General features: G+C 37.7%; 3 protein-coding genes across 17 annotated transcripts in view; 2 read left to right on the forward strand and 1 right to left on the reverse strand.

The window, feature by feature from the left end:
- The window catches only part of dachd (dachshund d), a 121322-nt gene extending 117991 nt beyond the window's left edge, over window positions 1-3331 (forward strand). For 9 of the 15 annotated variants that reach the window (XM_079821702.1, XM_079821699.1, XM_079821706.1 and 6 more), the window contains one exon: window positions 1232-3331. In XM_079821702.1, the coding sequence (XP_079677828.1) occupies window positions 1232-1272 (41 nt within the window). In that variant the 3' untranslated portion in view covers window positions 1273-3331. The remainder of the gene's footprint in view (window positions 1-1231) is intronic. The other 6 variants (XM_079821707.1, XM_079821711.1, XM_079821709.1 and 3 more) reach the window with 1 other exon arrangement.
- piga (phosphatidylinositol glycan anchor biosynthesis, class A) overlaps window positions 1-27396 on the reverse strand; it is an 882343-nt gene that overhangs the window by 557193 nt on the left and 297754 nt on the right. The window lies entirely within an intron of this gene.
- LOC307129066 (uncharacterized protein) overlaps window positions 1-27396 on the forward strand; it is a 538951-nt gene that overhangs the window by 272889 nt on the left and 238666 nt on the right. The window lies entirely within an intron of this gene.

Consider the following 27396-nt stretch of genomic DNA (forward strand, 5'->3'; position numbering starts at 1 on the left):
ATATATATTTTTTACTAGTAGGTGCAGGACACTATAGTTCATTTATGTAAGTGAGGATAGCAAAATAAAGTAAGCTGTGACATAGTATACCCAAAAATTCTTAATACAGTCAGTGGACTACCAGTAAAATTGATAAAAATGTGGAACCAAAATTATTCAGACAATTTGACCTGACCATGTTTTGTTTAAGTGTCTTTTCTTTATTTGCTAATGCGACCTTTCACACCACAGACTGAACAATAATCAGTAAATGTTTGACCTAAATTGGTATTATCTAATTGTTTGACAGCTGATTGGTCGATTGTAATCCATTACACACCTTTCTATCAAAGTTATCTGACATTATCGAGATTAATTTATTCTGACACAGTTTAACACTGAGTTCTTGTCATATTTTATTACCATTTTCTAAACTATAGCGAATAAACTGTGATAATGTGAGAAATGTTTGAAGGTGTCTAAGTAAAATTTTGGTTTGACTGTATTTCAGAGTTAAATAACATTTCAAAGCACAGATTTAGGAATGTACATCTGATAGTAGAAGAAAAAAAATACTTTTTTGACATAATCAATGGATATATCTGCATGTGGTGTCGCTGAGCAATCCCAAAAGAGTCAAACTCAAAAAAGTCAAATATAAATGGTATGGTAACACGCATGACATCTGCAGCAGATACAGTATCTATCACACCGATGGTCTTGTTTCAACCAATTCCAACACAGAGCATCTTAGATAAGTTCCCATTTTTGCTCATCAGAATATAATTTTATTTGCACTGTCAAAGAGAGCAAACACTGTTTAAATGCAGTGATGCAGCATTCCCGGACACAGAGGAAATGTTCTGGTAATAAACGTCAAACAAGCTCCTGAGCCATGCTTAACAGATGCTTTTACCAGAAGAGGCAAAGAGAGCTGCCGCCCACTCAGCCATGCACTCGCCAATGAAGGTTCGCTGGAAATGGACAAAGCTCATTAGATCGAACACGTCAGAGAAGACATTACAAAATAAAGGCAGCTTTTTTCGCTAAATTCCATTTATGCATAGAAAGTGTCATTTGTGAAGTGCTTCGCATCATGAGGGCAATATTATGTTCTTAAAATGTGACATACATTGATCCAGGGTTTACAATGGTGTAATCTGTGCATTTGTATTGAATCACTGTTACTTATCCTTGCTTTATGGCTCAGTTCTGTTCGGTAAACTTACTTTGTCTCTCCCTTTATCATTAGCAGATGGAAGACTTTTCCTGAAAACCACAGTGATGTACTAACAGCATGGTGTTGAAGACTGGCAGCGTGTATCGTATGAAGATTCTCCAGAGTCCCCTTGCAGGGTAATTTAGTTACAGAAACAGGTCAATCGCTCATAGAGGTGCATCAAGGGTTTATGCTTGACCCGATGTGGAAGACGGATTGTGTCCGAATGTAGTATTAGGACTCTTGTTCTCAATGATATAAACGTTATATTATGCCAGATGTGGGATTGGATATGATGAGTTGGCGAAGGTGACAATTTGAGCACAGTAAAATGTACCGTTCGGTACACTCGGTGATAATATTTACAACAAATTCACAGCACTGAAGATTTTTTATACTGTATTTAAACCAGCGAAAAAGCTTCGAAAATTAAATCTGATTCAGAGGTTTTGTTTTGTATTAAAAAAAGAAAAGAAAAAGAACATAAATCAATGTCATTACTATTTGCCAAGATGTTAAAGATCCAAACTTGGAGAAGAACCTCTGAAAATGTGAATTTGAATATATGTTGATCAACAGAAAAGACTAATATGTGCTTTTAATGTTTTCTAAACTAGAAGAAAAAAAAACAATCAAGTTTCATTTCTATCATTATTGTATATACAAGAACAGAAGATAGGTTAACTCACTCACTTTGGTATTTGTATATAATGTTAAAAGTTGGTATTGTGTATGCAGTAGATCTATTAGAAGAACAATGCCAACGTTTATATTGAATTTATAGATTTGTTTTGTTTCTGAGCCATCATTCTTTCAATTCGCTGCCACTATGGTGAGGAAGCATGCAGGCATGTAAATGTGTTGTCCTGAATTCATGTTATTCAATAAATACTTAACTGTGCTGAACAAATGTACTTAGGGTTTCTTCAGTTCACTCACACCAAGTAAAAGTTGATAAACACTACTATTGTTTTAACAGCTACATTTTCAACTTGCAGTGATATGAATCTGAAGTTTGTATGGATTGATTTCAACTTCAGTTTATGGAAAAGTTGTAAGGCCAAATGTTACCCACCATTATTACACTCAATTTGGTGTATTACTTTCAGTGATAGGCCCCTTTAAATAATAAGTATTTAATGTATCATATTAAATGAATATTTATTATTCTTGTCAATAGCAATAACAGGCAACAGGTTCCTATCAGATCCTTTTTTTATCAGAGATAAAAGAGGACGATAACTGGAAGATAATTATTCATAATTGCCAATTCCATGTGGATCATATATGACTTTTTTTTAGCAAATTACAAAATAAAAAGAATCGTAGACTTTTTTTGTTTGGTTATTTTATTGTTTATTTTGAAAATGTTTGAGAAGATTCTTAAATCATTTGACTGAATTTTTAATTCAAAAATTGCAGACAGCCGCATATTTAACAGAAAACAAAAATTAAGTAATCATAGCAATCCCAAACTATCCCATTTGAATAAAAGAGTGAAACAATTCAGCCGGATGAGTTTAAAATTACACTGTGCTAATTAATGGTAATGTTGAATATATTAAATTATAGATTACAGGCCTAGTACCAAGTAGATGATGATGATGATGGTGATGAGGCACTTATTGGATAATCAAGAAAGAATATGTGTTGAAAGGGTCCTTTATTAGATGGACGTATCTAATGTTATGGGGCAGCTATTTATACTATAATCATAGACATTATTTTGTCACACATTTGTCCTCAGTCTGTAACAATTCCAATGTTTATTGTGTTAAACTACATGTTAAAGTATCTTTTACCTCATCAATGAGGACTTGCCTTTTAGTTTCTTTTTATGTGATGTAAACACTGTAGCAAGATTTATGGACATATTGTTCCTTATTTCTTTCTATGGCAGTAAAGGAAACATAAATATTGAACGGATGTCTTGTTTTAAAGTGCTTTTCTCTCTTTTCTGATCTTGTCTCCTGTAATGACACGGTATGTAAGTGTGTGTGTGTGAGCGTGTGTGTGTGTGTGTGCGCGAGTGTTTCTGCACACATGCACTGAAGTGTATGTGCGAAGTTACACGAGTGTGTCTGTTTTCTATTCTATGGTGTTATATATGGTAATAAAATATTTGTCAATTGAGTCAATGATTATTAGACTAAGCTCTTTTGCGAATGAATCACTTTGTCATTAAAAACAACTTGAGAGAGAAATACACTGTTTATGGTGTGACTTTACCATCAAATGTCACTGTGTTTAATGCAGTTGAATTCTTAAATCTATGTGATTTTACTATAGTTCAATTCAAAAAGAATTTGCAAGTTTATAGAAAGAGCCGGCACATTTTCAGCTGCAAAACAAAACGTCTCATATTATATTACATAAGCTGCGTGCTTATATTTTAATCTGAAGGGCAATCAAAATTGTTCATGGTTGAGTTGTAAAACATGTGTTACTGAGCAATGACAATATCTAGCAGAATAAAACCACTCATGCTTAGTACAGTGAGCACACTGCTCTACACAACACATGACTGAGAAATAATACCTTTCATTCATTCCAGCTGAATGGGCACAATATTCCTGGGAAAAGCCGCATATTCAAAAAGTGCATGAAAAAAAAGGGAAACAAGAAGAAACTTACATCTCTTTGTTTAATTTAATTACTTATTGATAAACTGTTAGGTTTGAGCCAACCAGGGTCACTCATGTTATGCTGTACATTTTCATGCTTCCATCATATACAGTTATGAATAAATAAAATCACAGTTTTTAAAGCTGGGAATCATGTTAGTTTTATTTTAATATCACAGAGGATTTTAAATCATTTCACTACTTTATTTTGAATTGATGTCCCTGACCGTTTCTAAGATGAAACTCTTAATTAAAGTGTTTATTCATTTTTATCTAATCTAATCAAAACTAGTCTTCTTGGTAATATCATTTTAATTGGTAATCATTGTTTAAATTTTCCCCTTTTCATTTTCTGGCAAAAAAAAAAAAAGCCAATTCCTTAATGATATCATACTTCAGGAAGTAACATGAGGAAATAACAATAACATCAATGGATTTGATGAATCAGATGTTTTGTAGTATTAGCTGGTTTGTCTCATTTTAAAGACAAAATCAAGATTACCTTTAAGTTGACACCCTTATGTAAGGACTCTCATTCCCTTACTGAGCAATGACTTAATTTTTTTTGTTTTTAATTTATAATTCTGTTTATTTCGTTTTTTGCCATTGTGTAAATTATCAAGTTACAATTAATACAGTGCTTAAAGGCACAATATGTAGGTCGCTTATTAAAGACAAAGAGCCCTATCATACACCCGGCGCAATGCAATGCCATGCGCGACGGCAAGTGTTTTTTGCTAGTTTCAGCCTAATGCAGTTATCATTTTCAATAGCGCAGTATTTTTTGTGTTATTTAAAGGGCGCGTTAGTAATGTGCCTATAGGAGGGTGCACAACGCGTGTACACTCTGGTTATTACACACACAGGGATGCGCAGCAGCACACAAACATGGCAAGTATTAAAATAAAAGGATTACAATGTAAAAGATTATTATTGTACATAAAGATAAAAATGCCTATATGTCATAATGGATAGTCATTGCATGTCAGAATTACCTATTTGCAATAATAACGAATTAAATTGCTACTTATTTAACCAATCGTGGCAATACACACGTGTATTTAAACTGACTTGTCAGGTTGAGGGGGTCTATATTCCACCACGTAGCGAATCTGCCATGGTGCAAGCGCAACTGGCTTAATGTGAGATGAGACTCTGATTGGTTTATTGCACGTTATGCCCAAAACACACCCATGACTCATTAAGACACTTTTGGACCAGGTGCCGGGTGCACCGACTAGCAAAAGTAGATTCGGATACATTCTAAGTGCACTTGCGCCATGTGCTTTAGACCATGCGCTTAGATATTTAAAATAGGGCCTAAAGCTTGATGATGTCTTGATTTCACGGAATCATGTGAGATGCTGTCTTCACCTCTACTGCCGGTGGAAAAGAATCTGATGGGAATCAGGCAGAAATCATATTCATGGATGAGCTAATGTATTAAAGACTTAATAGCGTTACTGTCGAAGCAGGGTGGGACTGAAAGCCGCTGGAGCGGAACGAGACCGCTGGACGATTGCAAATGAGAGACAAGTGCAACACACGGCTCGAGAGCAGTGGAGCTTTTATTATGCTGCAGAAGACCGCTTCCGCTTCTTCCAGTCATGTGTATGTGGGGTAACGCGGCGCTGTTTTACCATTTTAGATACATTTAAGTGTGTTGAAAGTTAGGTTATAATGCTACTCTTTATGTTTTTTCGGCGGCTACTATGAGACACTTGTTGCACACTGCAGTAAGCTAGATCGATGTTAGGCATGGTAAAACGTGGTAAATCAAGAAATCGAGATTTACACAATAAGATTAACTGTGTTGCGGTATATAACAATAATTGGTTTTCTGTTGATGAATGTGTCCAAACAGTTGCTCACCTATCTAATAAAACACATTTCTACAAAATAAAAAATAAAAAAACACTCGTAAATTGAGTGTAACGCGGGTATGATGTCACTGATAGGTGACACACAGACACGGACCGTGTCCTGGTTAAAATTGCTTATTTCTCTGGATTTAAACATTCTTAGAAACATTTGGGATAATGAAAGTACACAAGTCAACAAAATAGGGATAGGGCACAACCTAACGCGGGGTTAGTTACACACATGGTTTAAAACTTTCCACACATGCCTCATGACGAAACTGAGTATATTTACTAATTGCCATATCAACAGTTTATAAAAAAAATAGTGCCAAAATTAAAAAATCTTTGGAAGATATCACTAAACATTTATTTAAAGCTGCAGTCCGTAGTTTTTCCTCTTTGTCGCCATCTCTGTTCAAAATCTGCAATTGCAGTTATTCGCGGAATTATCAACTTTACGTGATTTGTGCCTCGGCACGGCACAGCGCGGAGGAATCCAAATTTTTGAGGAGAATGTGTGGCTGTCCGTCACCACGCCGGTGTGGATACTGTCATTCAGAATCACATACTTTTTGAAGTATATGACCAACATAATCATTTTCACCGGAAAATGTAATCTGAACAAGTAAGTAGATAACATCCACTTTTGTTCTGACCAACTAAGGGAAAAAAGCATTGCATAAATCGCGATGATTAAATCTCATGTCAAACCGTGCAAATTATACTTACATTTTCAAATTGTTAATGTTAAAAACACCGGCATAGCGTGACTACATTTAATGTGTATTAGGGTTACCTGTAGTTTAGTGTCCATTTCGGTGCAGTCTAATTTCTATCTGTCATATACCAACAAATGAATGTGGAGTAGAGCTGAATTGCTCCCTCTCATGGCTAGCACAAAATAATTGATATTTACCATAATGCACATAGCAAAACGAGAAGGGCACAACAAAGAAAACTCTGTAACTGTATGAATTAAGCAAGCAATTGTCCCTCTATTACATAATTGAACCGTCAGTGCGCGAGAGATGCCAAGTGTGTCTGCGAGAGAGACCGAGTGTGCCCGCGAGAGATGCTGAGTGTGTCCGCGACCGAGTGTGTCCACGGGAGATGCCGAGTGTGTCCGCGAGAGAGACCGGCTATAAATCTCCACCTCCAACATCCTCACAGGCAATATAGCCTACTAGCCGGGACACCTTCTTTATGTGTACAGATGTGACGTAATGACGCAAAGACATGCTTGAATTTCCCGCGGAAATCCACCAGTACCACTGGAATTAAAGACATTATTACAAGCTTACCGTTGTGAATCGAGCTAAGGTAAGCAGATAGTATTGAACACTGGTTATGTACTTGCTCAAATTTATTTTGAATAATTTTTAACCCAAAAAAGTTACGGACTGCAGCTTTAACCATAGGAAAAGTAAATTTCTCTGTTTTTTGTGTTTATTCAAAATGAGACAAATCTGATATCATTTTAATCTTATATCTTTTATTTAACAGTTGAGATAGTTCTTTAATGATGATCTAACCAGCAGAAAACACTAGCCGGGTTTAAATCCCAGTTGTGCAGACGGGGTGTGTTGGCTATTAGAACTACGCTATTATATTCTATACTTTTATGAATTCCATTGAGAAACCATTAGAAAAGGTTGATAAAGACTGTTCAGAATTTATTAATTATTATGTTTTTAACTATGCTGTACAGCTGTATTTTGAGGTGTGTTTGTTGTGTTTTTTTTTTAATTATTAAAAAATGGCATTATTTTATATGACAAAAGTTAATAATTGTATTTTTTTGGACAAAATATTTTAGTTTGTCTTGTATATTTTTAGATAACATTTTAAGCTGTCATTAGGTCATGTTACAATGTGCACTATGGGGCATGTTGTCACATTTCACTTCCATTCTTTCGGGGGAAATCAAGAAAAAAAGTAGCCTATACACTGTATTAATGAAACAAAATCACATACTTATGCTAGACATGTGTGAAATTGATGTGGGAAAAAAATTAATAATCTGAACCCCAATGAATTTACACAAACTGGTTTTTTGGACATTTTAATCCGAAAATCTTGCATATTACGCCTTTAAACTTGACCAGAGCATATTTCTAAAAGTTTGATACATCTTATCATAGAAATACTTATTTGCAGCATAAACTAGGTCTACAAGTTGTAGAGCTCAAAAGGTAGTGCACAATCGAAATGACCCATGAGAGCACCTAACTGTTTGGCACAGGAAACTGTTTCCGATGCAATGCAGCTAATTGATATTAGTGTTATTTCAAATTTATAAAAGCTTAGGCAGAATTGACACTGAATGACAATTTCCCGTCGTAAGCAATTCTGTTGGAAATGTGTTGACACAGCACGGCCGTGCACAGGTCCATTTTGCATGCTTTTGAAAGCGTGGCTGTAACAGAGAGGCTTCGAGATGAATAATTGACTGATCACTGCATAATTCAACACAGCATTGTAAAAATTCAAGGTCTGGAACGTTTCATGTTTTTCTTCTTTATTGAAAATGAGGTTAAAGTTTCTATCAACCTTGGAAAAAACTACATATAAAGTGGCAATCAATGGTGACTGTAATTCAAGTTCGGCCCTTTCACGAGCATAAAAGGTTTCTGTCGCTCACCGGTGAAATTTGAACTGTTAGGGTTTGATGCAGTAAATAAGCCATAAATGTGCTGTCTATCAAATTGTGTGGGGTTTTTTTCTGACTGCTTTGTATTTTAGTAGACAGAGCATTGTAGCCCCAGCAGTGGATCAAGACTCTCTGGCTGAGAATATGATGTGTTTCCTCTCTCTCAGACAGAAATATACAGTAGTTATGAGCTGTTTGATGTCTTGTTCTGCCCCAGCTATTTAAGCGAGATTCACCCCTCCAGCTAGATGTTTCATATCACTGCACATATTGTAATAAATTCATTTTAGTTAGAACATGACTTTGAGGCACAAAGACCAAAATATCCACGGTGCTGTAATCGCGTCCCGTGTCGAGCACATTTATAACGAGCGTTGCTCATTCCAAACATGGACTGTGTCAATGTCATCACTTTGGAGTGTGTGCTTTTCTCGTGTCGAGTGTGCATATAAAGACATCCTCCAGGTGATTATTTCACAGTCTTTTCATCACTAATACCACCATACCCAAGATGATAATATCAGTCGATTGATTTAGTGCAGATACAGTAACTGTAAATGAATCCACATTCAATGCTATTTACTTTTCAAAGACTGGTACCATGAACTGTCAGCTGACATAGCTTACATTTGAGTATCTTATATTTTAGATACAATATTGAGTAGTTAATATGATAGAGATAATTTGTATGTCTTGCCGCATGAACGACAAGCTACCACAGAATTGTATCGGTTACGTGTTCATGCAAAACAAACATGGCTTTCCTGACTGAATCAGTGTTTCTGAAAGAATCCGTTTAGAGAATGATTGAATAACTTATTCATACTAACATGAATCGAGAGACTGATCACTGCAAAACCAATGGGTGGAGCTTGATGTCCAGCTCCCCCTCGCTGGACGTAATGGTTGGAGCGGTCCACCCTAACCCTACCCATAACCCTATCGCTAAACATAATTCCACCCATTAAGTCCACAGAGGTGGAACTGGACCAGGTCAAGAAGCAAACCAGGAACGCCGGGAATGAATTGATGTGCGTAACAAACCCACTGGCCATGTTTCAGCCATAAGGCTGAAACTATAGTGTCTTTCTGTTTTTAATATATTTGTTGAATATATGTCTTAATTAGAGTAGGCATATTATAGATAGTTATGATATTTGTGGCTGCACCGGGGTCCGTTATTTACTAGTTCCGAGAACTTCAGAAATGTGGAAAGTTATTAAATAGCTGTACATATGATTCTTTTTTTTTAAATAATTTTTCTTATTATTATTAATAAAAAAGGGGTATGATCATTCATGCTTTGTACTGTAACTGCAACCTTTCAATGGGGTAAAGTGCTGAAACCCTTTTATACTTTATTTAATGGAAAATATAGCCTATTAACCACTCAAAACTGACAAAGAATGATAACAAAAAGCTTACACAACAACTCTTGCTTACTGATATGAACAAGTGATTTATCTTTCATCCAAAGCCACATGAAACAATTTTGAATTTAGAATCATAGTTACAACTATTTAATGGACACTTTTCACATTTATGAAGTGATATAATTGTAGCTGGGTAAACATACAGATTTAGTGGAAGTAATGTGCAGTGAACTACAGCAATATGTATTCTCATTTTCCCCAGTAGCTACAGCTCCATACAAATAATAAATAAAGTTAATATAGTATCTGGTAAGGACATATTTTATTAATAATGCAATCAGTCAGTAAATAAAGTTTAACTCTCTTGCATCTGGTCCGTCGATGAAGCCATGTCTTTTGCATGTTTTACAAAAGGCGTCCATTCACAACTGACTTCCGGAAAAACGGGATTGACCAATGACATTTCAGGTTACAATGAAATAAGTAAAGTCCCGCCCCACGAATAACAAAAATAAAGAGTTTTCGCGCGAGCAAAATAGAAGCTCGAGCGCGAGTGTGGGGAATGATGACGCGCGTGCGGCGAGTCCTGTCCCTGACAATCCAATGCTCTCCATTGACTTTGTATTGCGTGAAGCGGCCTCCTTTAGCCTGACAAGCCAGACCCACATCAAGATGTTGGGTCTGGAAACTCACCATTGACAGGGCTCAATCCGAGGGGCGGGATAAACATGTTGTCTTTCAAATTCCCTCAGCACCCAATTGGAATACGCCATGAGCGCCACAACCAACCAGAGCAAAGAAGAAGGTGAAGCCGAGCTAACGGCAAAACTTCGAACATATCTTCTTTTCTTAAGAATGACTTCAGTGCCGTTCTTTGTTCTTTTCTCAAAGAAAAGCTTAACTCCAAGTCTTCCAGATTCATGGCCAAAGCCGATTCAAAAGACCGCTGTTTGTCAGCTTCTTTGTTTACGAGTAGCACACAGAACTTTTACAAGCTGTCGACCCAAAAAAACTAGCATTTAAGGAGACAAAAGTGGATACAGGCAATAAGACGTAAAGCATCAGCAGGAAGAATGGGTACATTTTGGGATCCTGACACTCAGTATACCTACGTGTGCAGTACACATTTTGTTACTGTTAAGTCAAATATCCAAATGTCAGTTTTATATATTATATTTCCAGTCGCTGATTACGTTCCCCTATAGTGGGTGTAGTTCTCAGTGTAATATAACATGTCGCTCTCTATCTCAATTGCCTGTATCTACTTTTTTGTACATAAACGCTCGTTTTTTGGGTCAACAGCTTATAAAAACGTCTGGGTTTTTTGTTCTGGGTTTTTTAGCTTGTTTGCTGTACACCTACATATCAGCTTTTAGACATTGTTCTGTTTTTTGTTATAAGTCAAAAATGACAAGGAGGCAGATTCACGCAATACAAAGTCAATGGAGATGGTTTGATTGCCCCCCCCCCCCCCCCCGGTGGGCGTGGTCTTCAGATTATGACGTGTGCCGCTCTGTCTCTCTATACTGTATTGTTCGAATATAAGACAATGTTTTTTTCTTATGAACAGGCTGACAAAAAGAGTTTCTCTTAAATTAACAATGTAGACTTTACATGTCAATAATACACCTGCAACAATAGGTGGCGCCAAATACGCGTAAAACGAGCATGCAAAAATACAGCCTTAAAAATGTTAACAGTCAAAGAAAAGCTTACTGTCTAAGAGCCGATTGTAATGTTTACGTGCCTCTCTGACGGGACCAAACTTCCAACGCACTCAAAAAACATCCCAATGTTGCCCGGCGGCCCATCGTCAGCTTGGTGTGTCTCTGGCTTAAAACATAAGATTTCAATACAAAAATGTAAATACAAAATATGCAATGAAAATTGTTTTCATTTTTATTTTCTTTATAAAGAAAAATTCTTCATAAAATACAAGATTTAGTCTTCAAAAAGCCTTTTCCAAAAGGTACATCTTGAAAAAGGGGGGTCGTCTTATAATCAGGGTCGTCTTATATTTGGAACAATACGGTAGTAGGTGAAAAAGAGCGACAAAATGTATGTGATGAGATGTGACAAAAGTCGTATGTTCGAATTCACAGTACTCAGAGTAGACAAAAAGTACCCGGACGACAATCTGGCGAGATTCTGAAGTGTGCATACGTTGGACACTTGGGCGAGGAATGGCAGTGAAGCATAATGACAACACGGCGAATGTAGTACGTCCAGATTACATTCATAATACACACATTCCTACTACTTTATAGAAGGTATTTTTTTAGCGCTCGCAAAGTAAATGCTTAAAAATAAGTACCTACTCAAGAGAGTATGCGAATTCGGACAAAGCCAATGCTTCGGAGAATCATTGACTTGTCACCACACTCAAATTATCGCCACCTACTGATGTAACAATATAACTAGTCACTGAAAAACAGACATTAGGAGTGATACAAACATTAAAAAGTCTCATTTCTTTTAGCACTCTTGGAACGATACTCTGCCAATCAAATTCAAGGACCGGAACTAGAATTATAATATTAATGACCTCCAGGGCCTTGAGTCTTCAAGCACAAAGGAAGCCTGATGTGCAAGTTGCATTAATTAACAAATTAATACACTAACTAGCATGAATAATTCTAATTGAATTCAGGTAATAAAAAATATAGCACTAATAGCATTTGAACACACTGCACACTTTTATTTGAAAACCAGTTATAAGTTCTGGGTTTGTTTATTCTTTCATTTTATTTTAGACAATCATTTCCCTCGCATGTCTGGGATGCAGCATAATGCCTATTTCAGAGGCATACTAAAATGTAATATTCATTTTGTCAGAGATTTTGGTGGTCAGACATAATTACTCACCCTCATTTGACATTCAGCACAGTTCATAAAGTAAAAAGGTATCAAAGACTCACCAGCCATGTGACTGTTCTTCATCTGCTCATCTTTGAGTCTGCGAGGGAGGAAATCGCACAGGCTTGATTGAACACAAGATAGACTTAATGTCATCTAATCAGAAAGACCATTATGTATTAGTGGAACCACCAAACAGAATTATCTGACAAGGGGCAGGCCACATTATCTAAATTAACATTTTGCAAGCATGAACATGCAAGGCCACAGTAGAAAATGAAAGGCTACAGGAGAGCGGCCTGCATTTAGACATTCGGGCAGTAATTATTAATTTATGCTTGTCTGTGGTCTTAATGAAAATGAAAGCCAGGAGAAGAGAACAGGGAAGGATAATGTGCCGTGAAATTGAGTTTCATTTGTTCGGGGGCCACCTTTTAACTTTTCCTTTCTTCCCAGGAAATGAAACCAACCAGAGTTCTTGTGTGTTTTTCCTCTGTGAACCCCCCTCCCCCCTCACAACCAAGCAACACACATCTCTCTAGCACAGACACACGCAATCTCTTGACCTCTGCAGTATCTGTAAATATCCTGTCTACCTCTGTAATCTACTTTATAGAGCCCTGCTTCAATGACCATTATTTCTTCTTCAATAACAACTGCTCATGTTAGCACTTTGTGCTCTACCAACTGATACTGAGAACGCAACATGTAACAGATTGCACACAGACACAACCAATGAGCAGTTGAAGCACGATGCCTGATATGGATAATAAACTGGCTGTTTTATTTTGTTGACGGTTATGAATATGCATATAATCTTAAAAATACAACTTGGCCCTTTTCTAAACTCCACCCTTGGTTTCTTTTGCAAGCTTTACAGAGCATTGTGTGAAAAAATGACAGGAGGTTATGAATGACACAAATCCTCCACAGACCTTTTATTTTATAAAAATATATTTTCTATTTTCTATATTTTATAGGCTAATCTATAAAAGCCCCCCTATGCCAGGGGTTTTCAAACTGGGGGTCCTCCAGAAGGTTCTAAGGGGTCCCCAGAAAATGTAAGAGAGAAAAAAACAAACAAAGCAAAAATGGATAAAGTCTACTGAACATTCTAACCATTTCATTTCTAAATGTTTCTCTTCTTTCTTGCCATATACTTTCCAGAATTGTGTATGTTTGCTTTTTTTATCTTTCTAGTGAGTTTTTCCTCACTGTAGTCCCCTTTATCTTGCTCACTGGGGTTGTAAGGCAGTATTCTTAATGCATTATGGACGCTGCTTACATTTATTGTGAAAGGTGCTTATACAAGTAATTTTTTATTGAAAATGTTCTACTTCAGGTTTATACATGCAACATTAAGTATAGCCAATTTAAGTTAGGAAACAATGTTATATTTATAATGTCACACTTACTATTTATCTAGTTTAAATGTTTTTTCATGCATAAAAATAGATGGATTTTAGGAAGGGGTCCCTCATAAAGGTTCATCATATTTGGGGGTCCTTGGCATCATAAAGTTTGAAAACCCCTGGCCTATGCAGTTACTCAAGAAGCCCCGACACGAACCAACACGGGTTTCAATGGAAGACTTCAAGGGTTAGTTCACTCAAAAATGAAAATTAGCACATGATTTACTCACCCTCAAGTCATCCTAGGTGTATAAACCATTCTTCTTTCAGACGAATGGAATTGGAGTTATATTAAAAAAAGTCCTGACTAATCCAAGCTGTATAGGCTATAATATAAGTAACAGTTTCTCAGTCACAAGATGGCGCCAGACAGTCAACGACAGCTGGGACACGTTAAAGGAACACGCCGACCTTTTTGGGGACTTTAGCTTATTCGCCGTATCCCCCAGAGTTACAGAAGTCCATTCATACAATTTTCATCTCCGTGCGTGCCATAACTCTGTCTGACGCACCCACCGCTACCCTAGCTTAGCACAAAGACTGGAGGTGAAAGGCGCCAGCTTGCCTACTGCTCAATAAGTGACAAAATAACGCCAACATTTTCCTATTTACATGTTGTGATGTGTATAGTCATAGAGCGTACAAATTTAAATATTGTGATGTGTATAGTCATAGCGCGTTAACGTATAAACGTTATAAACGTATACATACTGGGGACTATATTCTCAGAAGGCGCAGCACTGTTCTACTTCTGCGGAGGGCGGAGTGATTTACTCGCAGCACCTGAGCAGCCCCGCTGTGATCAGAGAGTTCGCTCAGAGTTGGTGTAATAGTCAGCAATTACTAGATATAGTTTACAATCATGGGTGTTCGCTGTATTGTAAAGACAGGGGAGAAAATGTAATACCATGATAAAGAATTCCAATCCAAAACGCTCACCTGATGATCTATGACTGCTTGCTCTGGATTTAGATCCAAACACACCTGTAGCCATCATCAAGTACCATCACGTTGGCTCAGAACATTTAACCGAGGACGATTATTTTGAAAAAATGGAAATTGCCACACGAACCCGGAAATGTGTGCTTAAGGATATATGTCCATCCCATCCGTAACGTTAGTTCAGACGGAACAAAGCGGATCACCTGCGGCTACGGTAAGTGTTCCATTATGTTTTTAGACGACTAGCCTACTGTAACAGTGCCATTAGCTAGATCTAATGTAACGGGTGGTCACTACTGTATTGCAGTTGTTCCCGTGCTCCATGTATCTCCTGTAATAGTATTGTGTTGTCATGAACACGCTGTCACAGTAAAAATCAGCATCTTGTCTATCAGCATCCAAAATGTGTAACTCCTCGTCTGTGTATTCTGGCTCAACGTTATGGTTCTGGATTTTGGTTTGAAACCAAGTAAAAATCCTCTGACATTTCCTCAAAGTCAGCCATGATCAACAGTCATGTTCCTTACTAGCTACCTAGTCACGTTGGTTTTGTTTAAGTAACAGCTGGGCTTCTCCCAGGTGCTGTGAGCAAATCACTCCGCAATCCACAGAAGTAGAGCAGTGCTGCGCCTTCTGAGAATATAGTCCCCAGTATGTATACGTTTATAAGATGGCTGTGTCTCATATAACCTTGTTATTTGTACACGCTGTGACTATACACATCACAACATATAAATAGGTAAATGTTGGCTTTATTTTGTCATGTATTGAGCAGTAGGCTAGCTGGAGCCGTTTACTTCCAGTCTTTGTGCTAAGCTAGGCTAGCGGTGGGTGCGTCAGACAGAGTTATGGCACCCACAAAATTAAAATGGTATGTATGTATGGACTTATCTAACTCTGGGGGATACGGTGAATAAGTTAAAGTCCCAAAAAGTTGGCGTGTTCCTTTAAGCATACAAGTAGTACCGGTCAAGATATCTCATAGTACCCAGATGAGCTGTGTGTTATTCACTTTGGCAGTTGTTATCTGGGAATAACATACAGCTGGAATACGCGATTGACCAATCAGAATCAAGTATTCCACAGAGCCATGTAATAAATGGTTTTATTGCACACCTTCCAGCCAAACAGAATCGAGTATTCAGACAGCCTTGTTCTCCGCCTTCTTCTTCTTATATGGTTTAGAGCCCGCTACCTGCTCAGCATTTATTTATGTAAACAAACATTATCGTCTGTGTGCCAGATTTTAACGAAGGTGACACGATTTTGGGTAAATAACACCTTAACAGTCTGTTTTTAACTACAAAGCACTCAATGACTTTAGAAGACATGGGTTAACGAACAAGATGGGCTACTTGGAGTATCCTAAAAATGGAGTAGGCTGATTTTGCTGTGCTTTTTTGAGCTGGACAGTTACAATCGCCATCCTCTCATCCTTAATTTGTGTTTCAAGCATGACAATGTCAATACAAGTTTAGAGCGACAGTAAGCGTGAGTACAAGACATGATTTTATTTTGGGGACTACTCCTTTCGTATTGATCCAGCAAATCAGTATCACTTTTTATTTACTCGTTTAGGGGGTATTGTAATAGCTATTGTTGTTTAGTTTTATAATATAGTTTCAAACTTGTAACTTAACTGCTAATATTGTAGGCTCCTGATTATAATTTTATTTTTTATGAATAAATGTAAATGAATTAACTTTATTATTCAACATTTTAAAGACTATTGGATGTGAACGCATTTTTAGGGGAGTTGGCATACAGTTGAAGCCATTGAAGAATCTCTAGACAGATTAGATAGCTTTAGATAACAAATGTCATATTGTTAATGTTAAATTTGATTTCAAGAGGCATGTTTATTCTGATCTACTGGAAGCAAATGAAAGATTTGCTCCAATGACATTTGCACGTTGGCGCTCTGCGAACAGCACCTGTGTGAGGAGAGCAAAGCCACCGTGATGTGTCTTGATCCAGGGATTTTTCTTCATTTCGTCCGTTTGTCAAAAGGAAGCCTTGGGTGCATTAGGACAACATGTAAACCCTCCGAACATACAGCCATGCAGACACACAGAAACACATACAGAAGCTATTAACCCTCCTCCAGCTCATCAACTTTGCTTTGCAATCTTCCCTCAGAACCATTAGAATACCCTAAAGAAATGACTTTCCAATTAAAGGGGATCTAGGAGAAGACAGCCTTTTTATCTCTGACTCCAGGAGTTCTTTATTCCAATCATTTAAATTGGAATTGATTTTTCAATTTAGCCACTGACTGTTCTGGACATGCAGCAGAGGGGGCCAAATAGAGCTGCGTTCTGAAATATTTGTCCCTCATAAAGTCACGGTGGCCTCCAACGCATTAATGTGTTTTGCACGCCACTGCCGCAGACAACAGATTTTTAGCTCAGCATGCTGATGGAGAGAAAGCCCATCAAGAGTGGCCACCTCCCTCACACTGCAAAGCACTGGACTGATTCCTGTGGGGGGTTTTTTTCTGTCCGAGTTTGATTGGGTTTATTTTTCTTGTAAGGCAAAGGCAGCTGTAACGTTGTGCACATCTAAATTGTCTGACTCATTTGATCAGAAGCGATGCACTGAGCAACAATGTAACGTAGATTAGGGGTGTTGAAACCTTGAAGGGGGTGGGGTAGGTGTTAGGTATCACACTTGTAGCCCACATACCCTTTGTCTAGTAATAAAATATGAAATGTAGTTACTGCTGGCTTACATTAAAGGTGCATTTCTGGCTGCAGTTCTTTATGGTTTTAGAATAGCAACATGTTTTCTCCACTTTTAGAAATGTTTAAGTTCACACCCTTAAATGTCAATGCTGTGCCAGCCATCTAAAATAACTTTAGAAATAATATCTCAAACAAAATAGCTAGCTCCTTCTTTTTGACAAATCATTTAGAACTACTGGGTAAACACTGTCAAACAATTTATATTCATGAGCCAGACTGCTAAAGTTTATAATGTGGATTTGATAATATTTCTAACAGGTGAAAGTGCACTTGCTCTGAGAAAAAATGCAATGGTTTAAGTCTCATGTTCATTGTGGCCTATGAATACAATTGCTTGCACTTTGACCCCTAGTGGCAGTCATAATGAACTCTCTTGTTAATCACTTGATACATTTTTTTTCTAATCTTAACCATGATAAATTGTTCACATTTACATTTTACAGGCTAGCCACTAGAGCCTACTACAGACTAGATCTCCGGCTTAAATCATTCATAGTAAAGGAGAAAGGAATATAACTGAGGGAACATAAAACTCATAAGATGCAGACAATGCCTGAACAATGCCACAACCCCCGAAATCGTATGTGTAGCATTCATTTACTTGTGTAGTTGGTTTCTGGCACATGCCATTTTTGATAAGAGCATCTGCCAAATGCACAAATGTAAATTATGAAAGAGAATACGTTGCATTGGACTATATGCACTTGGACTTGAAATCTTAAAGCCTCCTGCCAGTAAAAACGAATCAATCTGAACTTAATGGTGCAGTTAAAAAAAGAAGACATTGAGCCACACTGGCCAAACTTGTGTGTTTAACAGGCCTCAGCTACTGTGTAGACCAGCCTCTAACAAGCCCTGCCATCAGCACTGTAAATTTCCCCAGCTTCAGCCCGGGCGGAAACAGTTGTCTTCTTCAATTACAATTGGAATCAGATGTGCTTGTGTTTTCCAGCCAGGCCTGTGAAGTCTTCAACAGCACTGGCAGCTGCCTTTTAATGAGCATTTATTGTTTCGCTGGCCATGGATACCATTTTTATAGGGTCAGGTTCAAGGCGGAATGATTTTCTTCGCGCTGTTTTACAGAAGCGTTTAGAGAGGTTTTTGTGGACTGATGGTTCACTCTCGGCTTCCTGACAGCTGCGTTGGCTTGTTTGGCTCTCTCCCCCATTTCTGTTTCTTTTTCTCTCTCCTGAGTTGTTTAATATAGTTGTGTCGCTGGAATACGGACTAGAAGATTAATGGACGCAAAGGATCGGTGGCAGTTGCGGGGAGATGCAGGACAGAGCAGGCCAGCAGCCATCTGTTCTCGCTACCTTTATGGCTCTCTTAATGGAGGACAGGAGACAAAAGCATCTCTGCCACCAGGCAGGCAGTGAGCATTTCTGTAGAGCCACTGTAAACTAATTGTCAGTTCTTTTGACGACTCAAAGACACGTACACATACACACACAGAGAGTTTCTCCCAAATGTCTTTTTACCACTCAATCAAGTGTGGTTGGGAATGGTCCAAGACAGTTGCAGCACGTTTAGAGGAACAACACTACGAAAGAAAAGTGATTAAAAGATCCTCTTGAGGCAAAACAGATCATTCATGGAGACAGGATGGCGCGTAATCAAATTAAGATGAAAATATAGAGATGGCCCTTTGGTCTTTTGAAATGAAACAGAGATGTTTTCAGAACTTCATCAAGTGTTGGCCGATGCTCAAATGCAAATGCAGTCTGGCACTGCTTTCTTCTGAACATCATAATCAGAGCAAGACTTCAGTAGACCTTATGTAGCTTTCAAGTAGAGTTGGAATTATCGTAATTATGATATGCTATGTGCACATAAATGACCAAGTGATGTATGTAAACCAATAATTGTTTATGATACCCGAGCTGTGACATGTTCATGAAAGATGGTGGAAAGCAGATCTGCAGTAAATGGCAACAATGTTGTTATTATTTTCAGTGCGATAGTTCAATAATATTAAAGTTGTATATGTCAGCATACGGTCAATGTATAGCTAAATTATTATTTATTAGATTCCATGCATAAAACTCATAATGTGGGTTTTGTAAAATTGATGCAAATGTTTTTAGATTAGCTTATTCACAGAATTTGTCAGAATTAAAAAAATAAAAATAATAATAATAAAAAAATTTTTTAAAAAAAATTATATTAAGTAATAAGTATAAATTATATAAAATATATATATAAAACCAGGTAAGTCAGTTGAGTACCTGGACAAGAGGCAGCATAAAAAGCGGGTGCAATACAGTAAAAATATAATAGAATAACAAACAAATAACTGAAAACAAGTACAGTGATCTTGTACTATTGACCAAATAACAATTTTAAAGGAAGAGAGTGAAATAAATAAACTAATCTTTAAAGTCTGCTGCAGATGATTCCAATCGTATGCAGCAGAAAACTGAAAAGAACAACAACCAAAATTCGTACGGTTTTTAAGCATAAATTAATGAAATTGCTAGAGCGCAGATTACGACTAGTATTATGAATATTAAGAAGTGATTGTAAATATAATGGTGTTTTTCTGATAAGAGTTTTATAAATGAACAGAAACCAATGAATTTGTCTACGAGAATGAAGAGAACACCAGTTTAATAATAAAGAATACAAATGGTGAGTGTTAAATGAAGCTCCAGTCACAAAGCGGATTGCAACGTGGTAAATAACATCTGGTTTTTGAAGCAGACCTGTAAACTACATCACCATAAGCCAAAATTGGAAGCACTGTCATTTTAACCAAAAGTTTCTAGAAATTCCCATGATTGCAAAGTCTGTGCACTTTTTGTCTTAATTTAAACAGTTTTCTTTTCATTCTCAGAGGCTGTTGTGTCACTATTCTAATTATTTTGATCCATTCAAGTCTATTATTGTTGTATCCTCTAATTCAGGTAATGCCGCCCATATCTAAACAAAACGAGCTGTGGATGGCCACTTTAAAGATGAAATATAAAGTTTCTGCGACACTAGTGGCATCTAGCGGAATTACAAAAATAAAGCACATTCTCAAACACCTCTTTTGCGCCTCGCGCCTCCCCTATCACAAACACTGCTCTTGCAGGTGCTTGTGAACGCATGTCTCAAGTTCAGCAGGTAAAAGTAGACTACTTTCAATAAATGGTCCAACATTTATATACTTTTAGCTGTTTGCTATGTGTCATGAGTAAGCAATTGTGTAGGCTAACACTTTGTCCAGAGCAAACGCGAGCATCTAGCTTCATTATAAAACCATCCCACGTATGTTGTCTACTGGACACATCAAAGTAAACAATATAAACTGGTACATTTGTCTTTCTGAATGGGTGCATGCTGACAATGTATGATTTTGAAGTGCCCATTGTAGAGTGTAGCATCGCAATGCTCCGTTCGCTTTGACGTGTTCATGACCTATTTAATCTTTAAAGGATTAAATGCAGCAAATTTTGGCTTGCACTTCTTTAACCGAAGCTGAATGCCAAACTCTTGCTATAGGTTGAGCTGGAAAGAGATTGACAGTTCTGAGCGGACTGCTCACAATGTTTTGATGGTGCCTGGGGGGGCTCAATGTTTACACTTTTTGGGGAGATAAATGGCATTCTAATAGTAGTCAATGAACTGGTTTAAGAGACTGTATTTTAACAAAAAAATAAAAATACTTTAGCTTCAAATGTGAGTCACACAGTCTCTTCTTGGCCAGAATAAGCAGCAGTGAAATCTAGACTTAGTTATCAGTCGAAAGTTTGGCTTTGTGAGACTAAATAAACCTTAATTCTGATATTAAAGAGAAATAAAAGGCCTCTTAGTTTCACATGGGCTTATTCTCATTGCACAAACCCGTCTTATGTTAAACAACAACCTCGCTTTTCTCTGGCGGTGTCGACATCTGTAAAGCAAAATGAAGTTTCCTCTCTGAGTATCAATCTTGTAATTGAGCTCTCGGAGGCCGCTACGTGACGCGCACGCACAAGAGCCCTCCCCGCTGTCAGATCCCTACACGAGGCTGCCCTGTGCTGTCACACTGAAGTGGTCTCCTTTTCTCCCCTCTCTCTCCCTCACAATCATTCTTCTGTCTGCGGCTCCCTGGGCCCTGCAGTGGGAGTCCGCCCGCGCACTTAACGCGTCAGGTTTCAATTATTTTGAATACCAAAAACCTTCCCATAATGAGGCATGACACAGACATGTAGTCGAATTTTAAATTGGATTTAATTGTTTTCTCAGTTGTAACTTCAGTCGGATAACAAAGACAGAGGGGGATGGATTGAGAGAGGAATAAAGAGGGAATGGATAGCGAGAAGTGGGTGGGAAAAAGACAAATTCAGCGAGTGAGAGAGACAGAAAAAGACAGGGTGAAGTCTCTGATCTGTTTCCTAACACAAATCTCTCTTTGTAAGCTCTAGCAAGGGCTATGTTTGGAATTACAACTATCATGTCTCTTATCCCTGTTGTAATTCCGCCTTGCGTGTTCCACTGATGTGATACGATGGATCATGGGGAAGTTTAAGTGAGAGCGAATTAAATATTTAACCAATCCGACACAAGGCCTGTCTGCTCCACAATGCTACAATTAAACCAGGGTGCTGTGCTTATGCGTGCAACACTCGATCCCCGCTGAACGCTGTCAGGAACATGCTACTTTACAGACTTAAAATAAATCTTGTCCTAATCTATTGAAAAACCTGACAAGTGGAGACCAAGGTTTCAAGGCACTTAGCTGAGTAGTGTAGAAAAAGGACTGTACATTATTTATGCCCTCTAATGGTGCTGCTATTCTCTGTGTGAATCAGCAATGGACTTGTCCGCTAAAATAGCCACCACTGTAATCAAAGCCATATGTTTTCCTCACCTCTCCTCCACTAAATGACGGGTCAATGAGACTTGTCTTTGCATTGAGCGCATTCTTTCAGGGATATCATGCCTTGTGATATAGATTAAAGAGCACAAGGTCTATTTCTCTACTTCTGACCAGACAAGATCTTAATGCGTAAGCCAGTGAGGGTAAATGCAGGCACCACTGGGAACCGCATGAGGCATTTTCTGAGATTTCTGTGGCTGTGGAGATAATGAAGGGCACCATCTAATCGTTTTCAAACACCATTATCCACCTCAATTTATTAGACCAACATGCCACTTTTGGGATGGTTTTGGATAAGATGTTTTTTTTCAGCTTGGGGATGCCTGGATTTTTCAGACCAGATTCTCAAAAGCTTGACCACATGGTGCAAAATGGAGATGAGATGACTCTGCATAAGTTCTTAAGAGAGTAATCTGCAATGTCAAATCTTTATTTGTCGATGCTCTACCTGAAGCTATGATTGTTTTGAATATTAGGGGGACAATGAGGCTAAAGACTTAAAGGGCCCTATCATACACCCAACGCAATGCGACATCAGGCGCGACGCAAGTTTTTTGCTAGTTTCAGCCCGACGCATCATACGTCCAGCACCACGTTGTTTAAATAGCAAATGCACTCACGCCCATCTGTTCGCCCATGGGGGTACTGGTCTGAAAACGAGGTGTGTTCAGGTGCGTTGACGGTGCGTTGCTATTTTGAGGCAACTGAAAACAACTGCGCCATTGACCAACAAAAACCTGGTCTAAAGTCAATAGTCGCAGTATTTTTTGGAATATTTAAAGGGTGCGTTAGTAATATGCACCTATAGGCGGGTGCACAATGCGCGTACACTCTGCTTATTACACACACAGGGACGCGCAGCAGCACACACGTTTAAATATAAAAAATAAAAGGATTCCTCTCTGGAGAAGCGATCAGTCTTTCCGACCACAAATTCCGCCATGTAAATAGCGAATCCGCCATGGTGCAAGCGCAACTGGCTTTTAAAGGGAATGGGAGATGAGACTCTGATTGGTTTATTGCACGTTACGCCCAAAACACACCTATGACTCATTAAGAGACTAGGTACAACCCTTTTGGACCATGCGCCTGGTTCGCCAACCGTTTCTTTTTGTCGTTAAAATAGAAAAAGTGGATCTGAAAACCCCCTAAGTGCATCTGCGCCATTCGCTTCAGCTGTACAGTATAGTCAGGGTTTGAATGTGGGTGAGAATCAACCATGGTGGGTAGGGTTGGGTACCGAAATCCGGTTCCAATATGGCACCGGTACTTATATAACCGGTATGTACCGGACCGAATCAGAACGCAGTTTTCGGTTCCTCATTTCGGTGCCAAAATTCAAACGTGCTTTCGCGCTTTGGCTGAGCCAGAGACAGACGCTCAGCGCTGGTCACATCACAACTCATGACAACTACTCAGTGTTTTCAACGACATCATGTTTATTTCAGGTTTCAGACATTTAAATGTTCATAAGTACTAGCAAAAAACACACACTGATGTCTATGAAAGCGGCAATGACAATCCTTTCAGGCGGTTATAATTTGACTAACGTTACGTGTTTTATTCACATCAGATAAATGCACATTATATAGTAACTCTATAGTTTACTCTATTCTTCTTCCAGTTCACTGGTCACTTACTTTCATGTATTTTGTAAGACGAGAATGAACTCAAGTGTTGTAAATCCGACAGATCCGATTCTGAGGCGCAAACTAACATGGCGCCGCCCATTGCGCTTTATAGATCAACTAACACACATTGACTCACACATTTGAACATCAGATAGTTCGTGACACAGTTAAGAAGTTTGTGAATATTTTGAATAAAAAGAAAAAACGAAATAAACCCGATACAGCTGAGCTGTCAGCGCTATTGCGGCTGCTGTGTCATGTGAGAAACATGACGCGTCGTCATGGAAACATTAAGGCGATGCGTTCTAAAATATTTAGCCAGAGAAAATTATCATATTTCAAAATAAAGCTGAAGCTCGAAGCTGGTTTGTAGCAGAGCAAGAATACAGACGACTGCTGTTATTACTGTAACTGTTTAGAGTTATATTAGGCTTGTTGTAGTTGGGTGGCTTAGGTTTTACTGTGAATTTGTAAATATGTCAATTATAATTTGTAAATAAGTAAATTGTGTTTTGTATTTATTTATATTCATACATTTAAGTATACATTAAACTTTTAATAAATGGTTCAATTTAAATAATAAATAAATAAATAAATAAAAAGCCATTTAATGTCATCCACCTCGTTTGGTGGCCTTTTAAAAAAAAAAAAGTATCGGTTCAGGCACCGTTTAGGCACCGGAACCGTTTTAAAAGTATCGGTTTGGCACCGGAATCGAAAAAAACCCAAACGATACCCAACCCTAATGGTGGGTAATGCATAACTAATGCATCACTAGCCAGTTTGGTGGATTATTACGACTCATGATGTCCTATCACTTTGCATGTCTCTTAGGGGAGGAGCCTCCAACATTGGCAAAACAAAGCATTTGAAAAAACATTTGCCCCTACTAGAGGAATTAGATTCACTGTTTTGGAATGCCTCTGTTTTATTTTAATGGTATCCGCAAACAATTGACTGTTCTAAATCTGACAGCCATTAAGTGATTCAGAATCAGTCATTTTAATGTTAATAATAATTAGGGTTGGGTACCGAAACCCAGTGCCAATATGGCACCGGTACCTATATAACCGGTATGTACCGGACCGAATCTGAACGCAGATTTCGGTGCCTCATTTCGGTGCCACTTAAATTCAAACGTGCTTTCCGCTTTGGCTGGCGCCGAGCCAGAGACAGAGACACGCTCAGCGCTCGTCACATAGGTCTATCACAACTATTCAATGTTTTTAACCACATAATTATGTTTATTTTAGGTTTCAGACATTTAAATGCACATAAGTACTAGCAAAAAACACACACTGATCTATGGAAGTGGCAAAAACAATCCTTTCAGACAGTTATAACTTGACTACGTGTTTTATTCAAATCAGATACACATTATATAGTAACTGTATAGTTTAATCTATTCCTCTCCCAGTTCACCGGTCACTTACTTTCATGTATTTCGTGAGACGTGAATGAATTTACATGATGTAAATCCGACAGATCCGATTCTCCTAGGCGCAAACATGGCACCGTCCATCGCGCCGAATCAACTAGTACACATTCACTCACACATATTTGAACATCAGAATATCAGATAGTTCATGACATTGTTAGCAAGTTTGTGAATATTTTGAATGAAAAAGAAAAAACGAAATAAACCTGATACAGCTGAGCTATCATACAGCGCTATTGCGGCTACCGTGTGTCATGTGAGAAGCATGACGCGTCGCCATGGAAACAATAAGGCGATGCGTTCTAAAATATTTAGCTAGAAAATATGGTCCTATTTCTGCAAAATAAAGCTGAAGCTTGAAGCTGGTTTGTAGAAGACCAAGAATACAGACTACTGCTGTTATTCATGTAACTGTTATTAGTGTTAAATTAGGCCTGTTGTAGTTGGGTTAGGTGGCTTTAGTTTTACTGTGAATTTGTTAAGTAAATTGTGTTTTGTATTTATTTATATTTATATATTTAATTATACTTTAAACTTGTAATAAATTGTAAAAAATCAATAAAAAGCCACTCTTTAATCTTATCCACCTCGTTTTGTGGCTCTTTTTTTTATTTTTAAGTATCCGTTCAGGCACCGTTTAGGCACCGGTACCATTTTAAAAGTATCGGTTTGGCACAGGTATTGAAAAAAACCCAAACGATACCCAACCCTAATAATAACTAACAAAGCTGTGACCTTAATTATCTGGTTCTAATATTTTGTTTTGGCTTGTAGAAATGAAAATTTAATTTCAAACCCTAACTGTTATTTTTCTCATAATTTTTTTTACACTTTTAAATGTGCAGAGATGTCTGGAATCACTGGAAAAAAGTAGTAGGAAATACAGGGAAGTGCAAGATGTGTATTATATTGAGGACACTATAAAATGTGTTTTTTATTTTGTGCTTTAGTTGGCCACTTTTCAGCGCATTGTTACGGGAATAGCGCTTTCACAACTGGAGTAACACTTTCTGGCTAGCATGTAATTTAGTTCAAGTTAACTTGCATTTGCATCCCTTGTAATGTTGTAATGTTGTAATGTTACATTTATGTTGTGTATCTAGTCTATCTGATTAATTTCATTATTGGATTGGTCAAATATAATGGGCTTCAGTTTACTGGTGTTGATTCACTTCAGCTTCAACTTATGCAATTATTGATTTTTAGATGTTTCTTTTTCAAAAAACATGATGCATTATTGATAATCTAGCAGTTATTTTCCTAATCATATTTTCATATTTTGATAGACATATTTCCATGTTAAATTTTTTTGATATTTAAAATTTTCAACATGAAATTTCACAACAGTGCTTTACTTAAAATATTTTCATTATCGCCATGACAGAAACACCTAGCCATCTGCACCCCCACTTGAGTACTCCAATTGTTTTGTAGTCACATGAATTGAACTTTAGTCTTTAGGCCACAAAGTAGGACTTCCATTATTAGAACTGCTGTGCAAACAAACCCAATGTATATGATAAAACGTGATGATAATTTTAATATGGATGCTGTCCGAGTCATCTAGTACATGTCTAGAGTTCAAACACATGTTCTAAGACATGTTCACTGTGAAGCCGTTCACATGAATCCCATTCCCCTTGAGTGGTCTGAGGAAGCCAGTCAGACACCACCGGTTCTAGTCATGTTTTTTTATATGATTTGTGAATTTGGCTCTGGTATAAGTGCTCACGAACAGTAGAATCCCATTATAATTCCCATATCACAATATAAAACTGCAACAGCTGAGGCATAAAAAAAAAACACCGTACCAACTCCATTGA

The sequence above is a fragment of the Gobio gobio genome (assembly GCF_949357685.1).
Source record: "Gobio gobio genome assembly, chromosome: 7".
In the NCBI taxonomy this organism is placed as follows: domain Eukaryota; kingdom Metazoa; phylum Chordata; class Actinopteri; order Cypriniformes; family Gobionidae; genus Gobio; species Gobio gobio.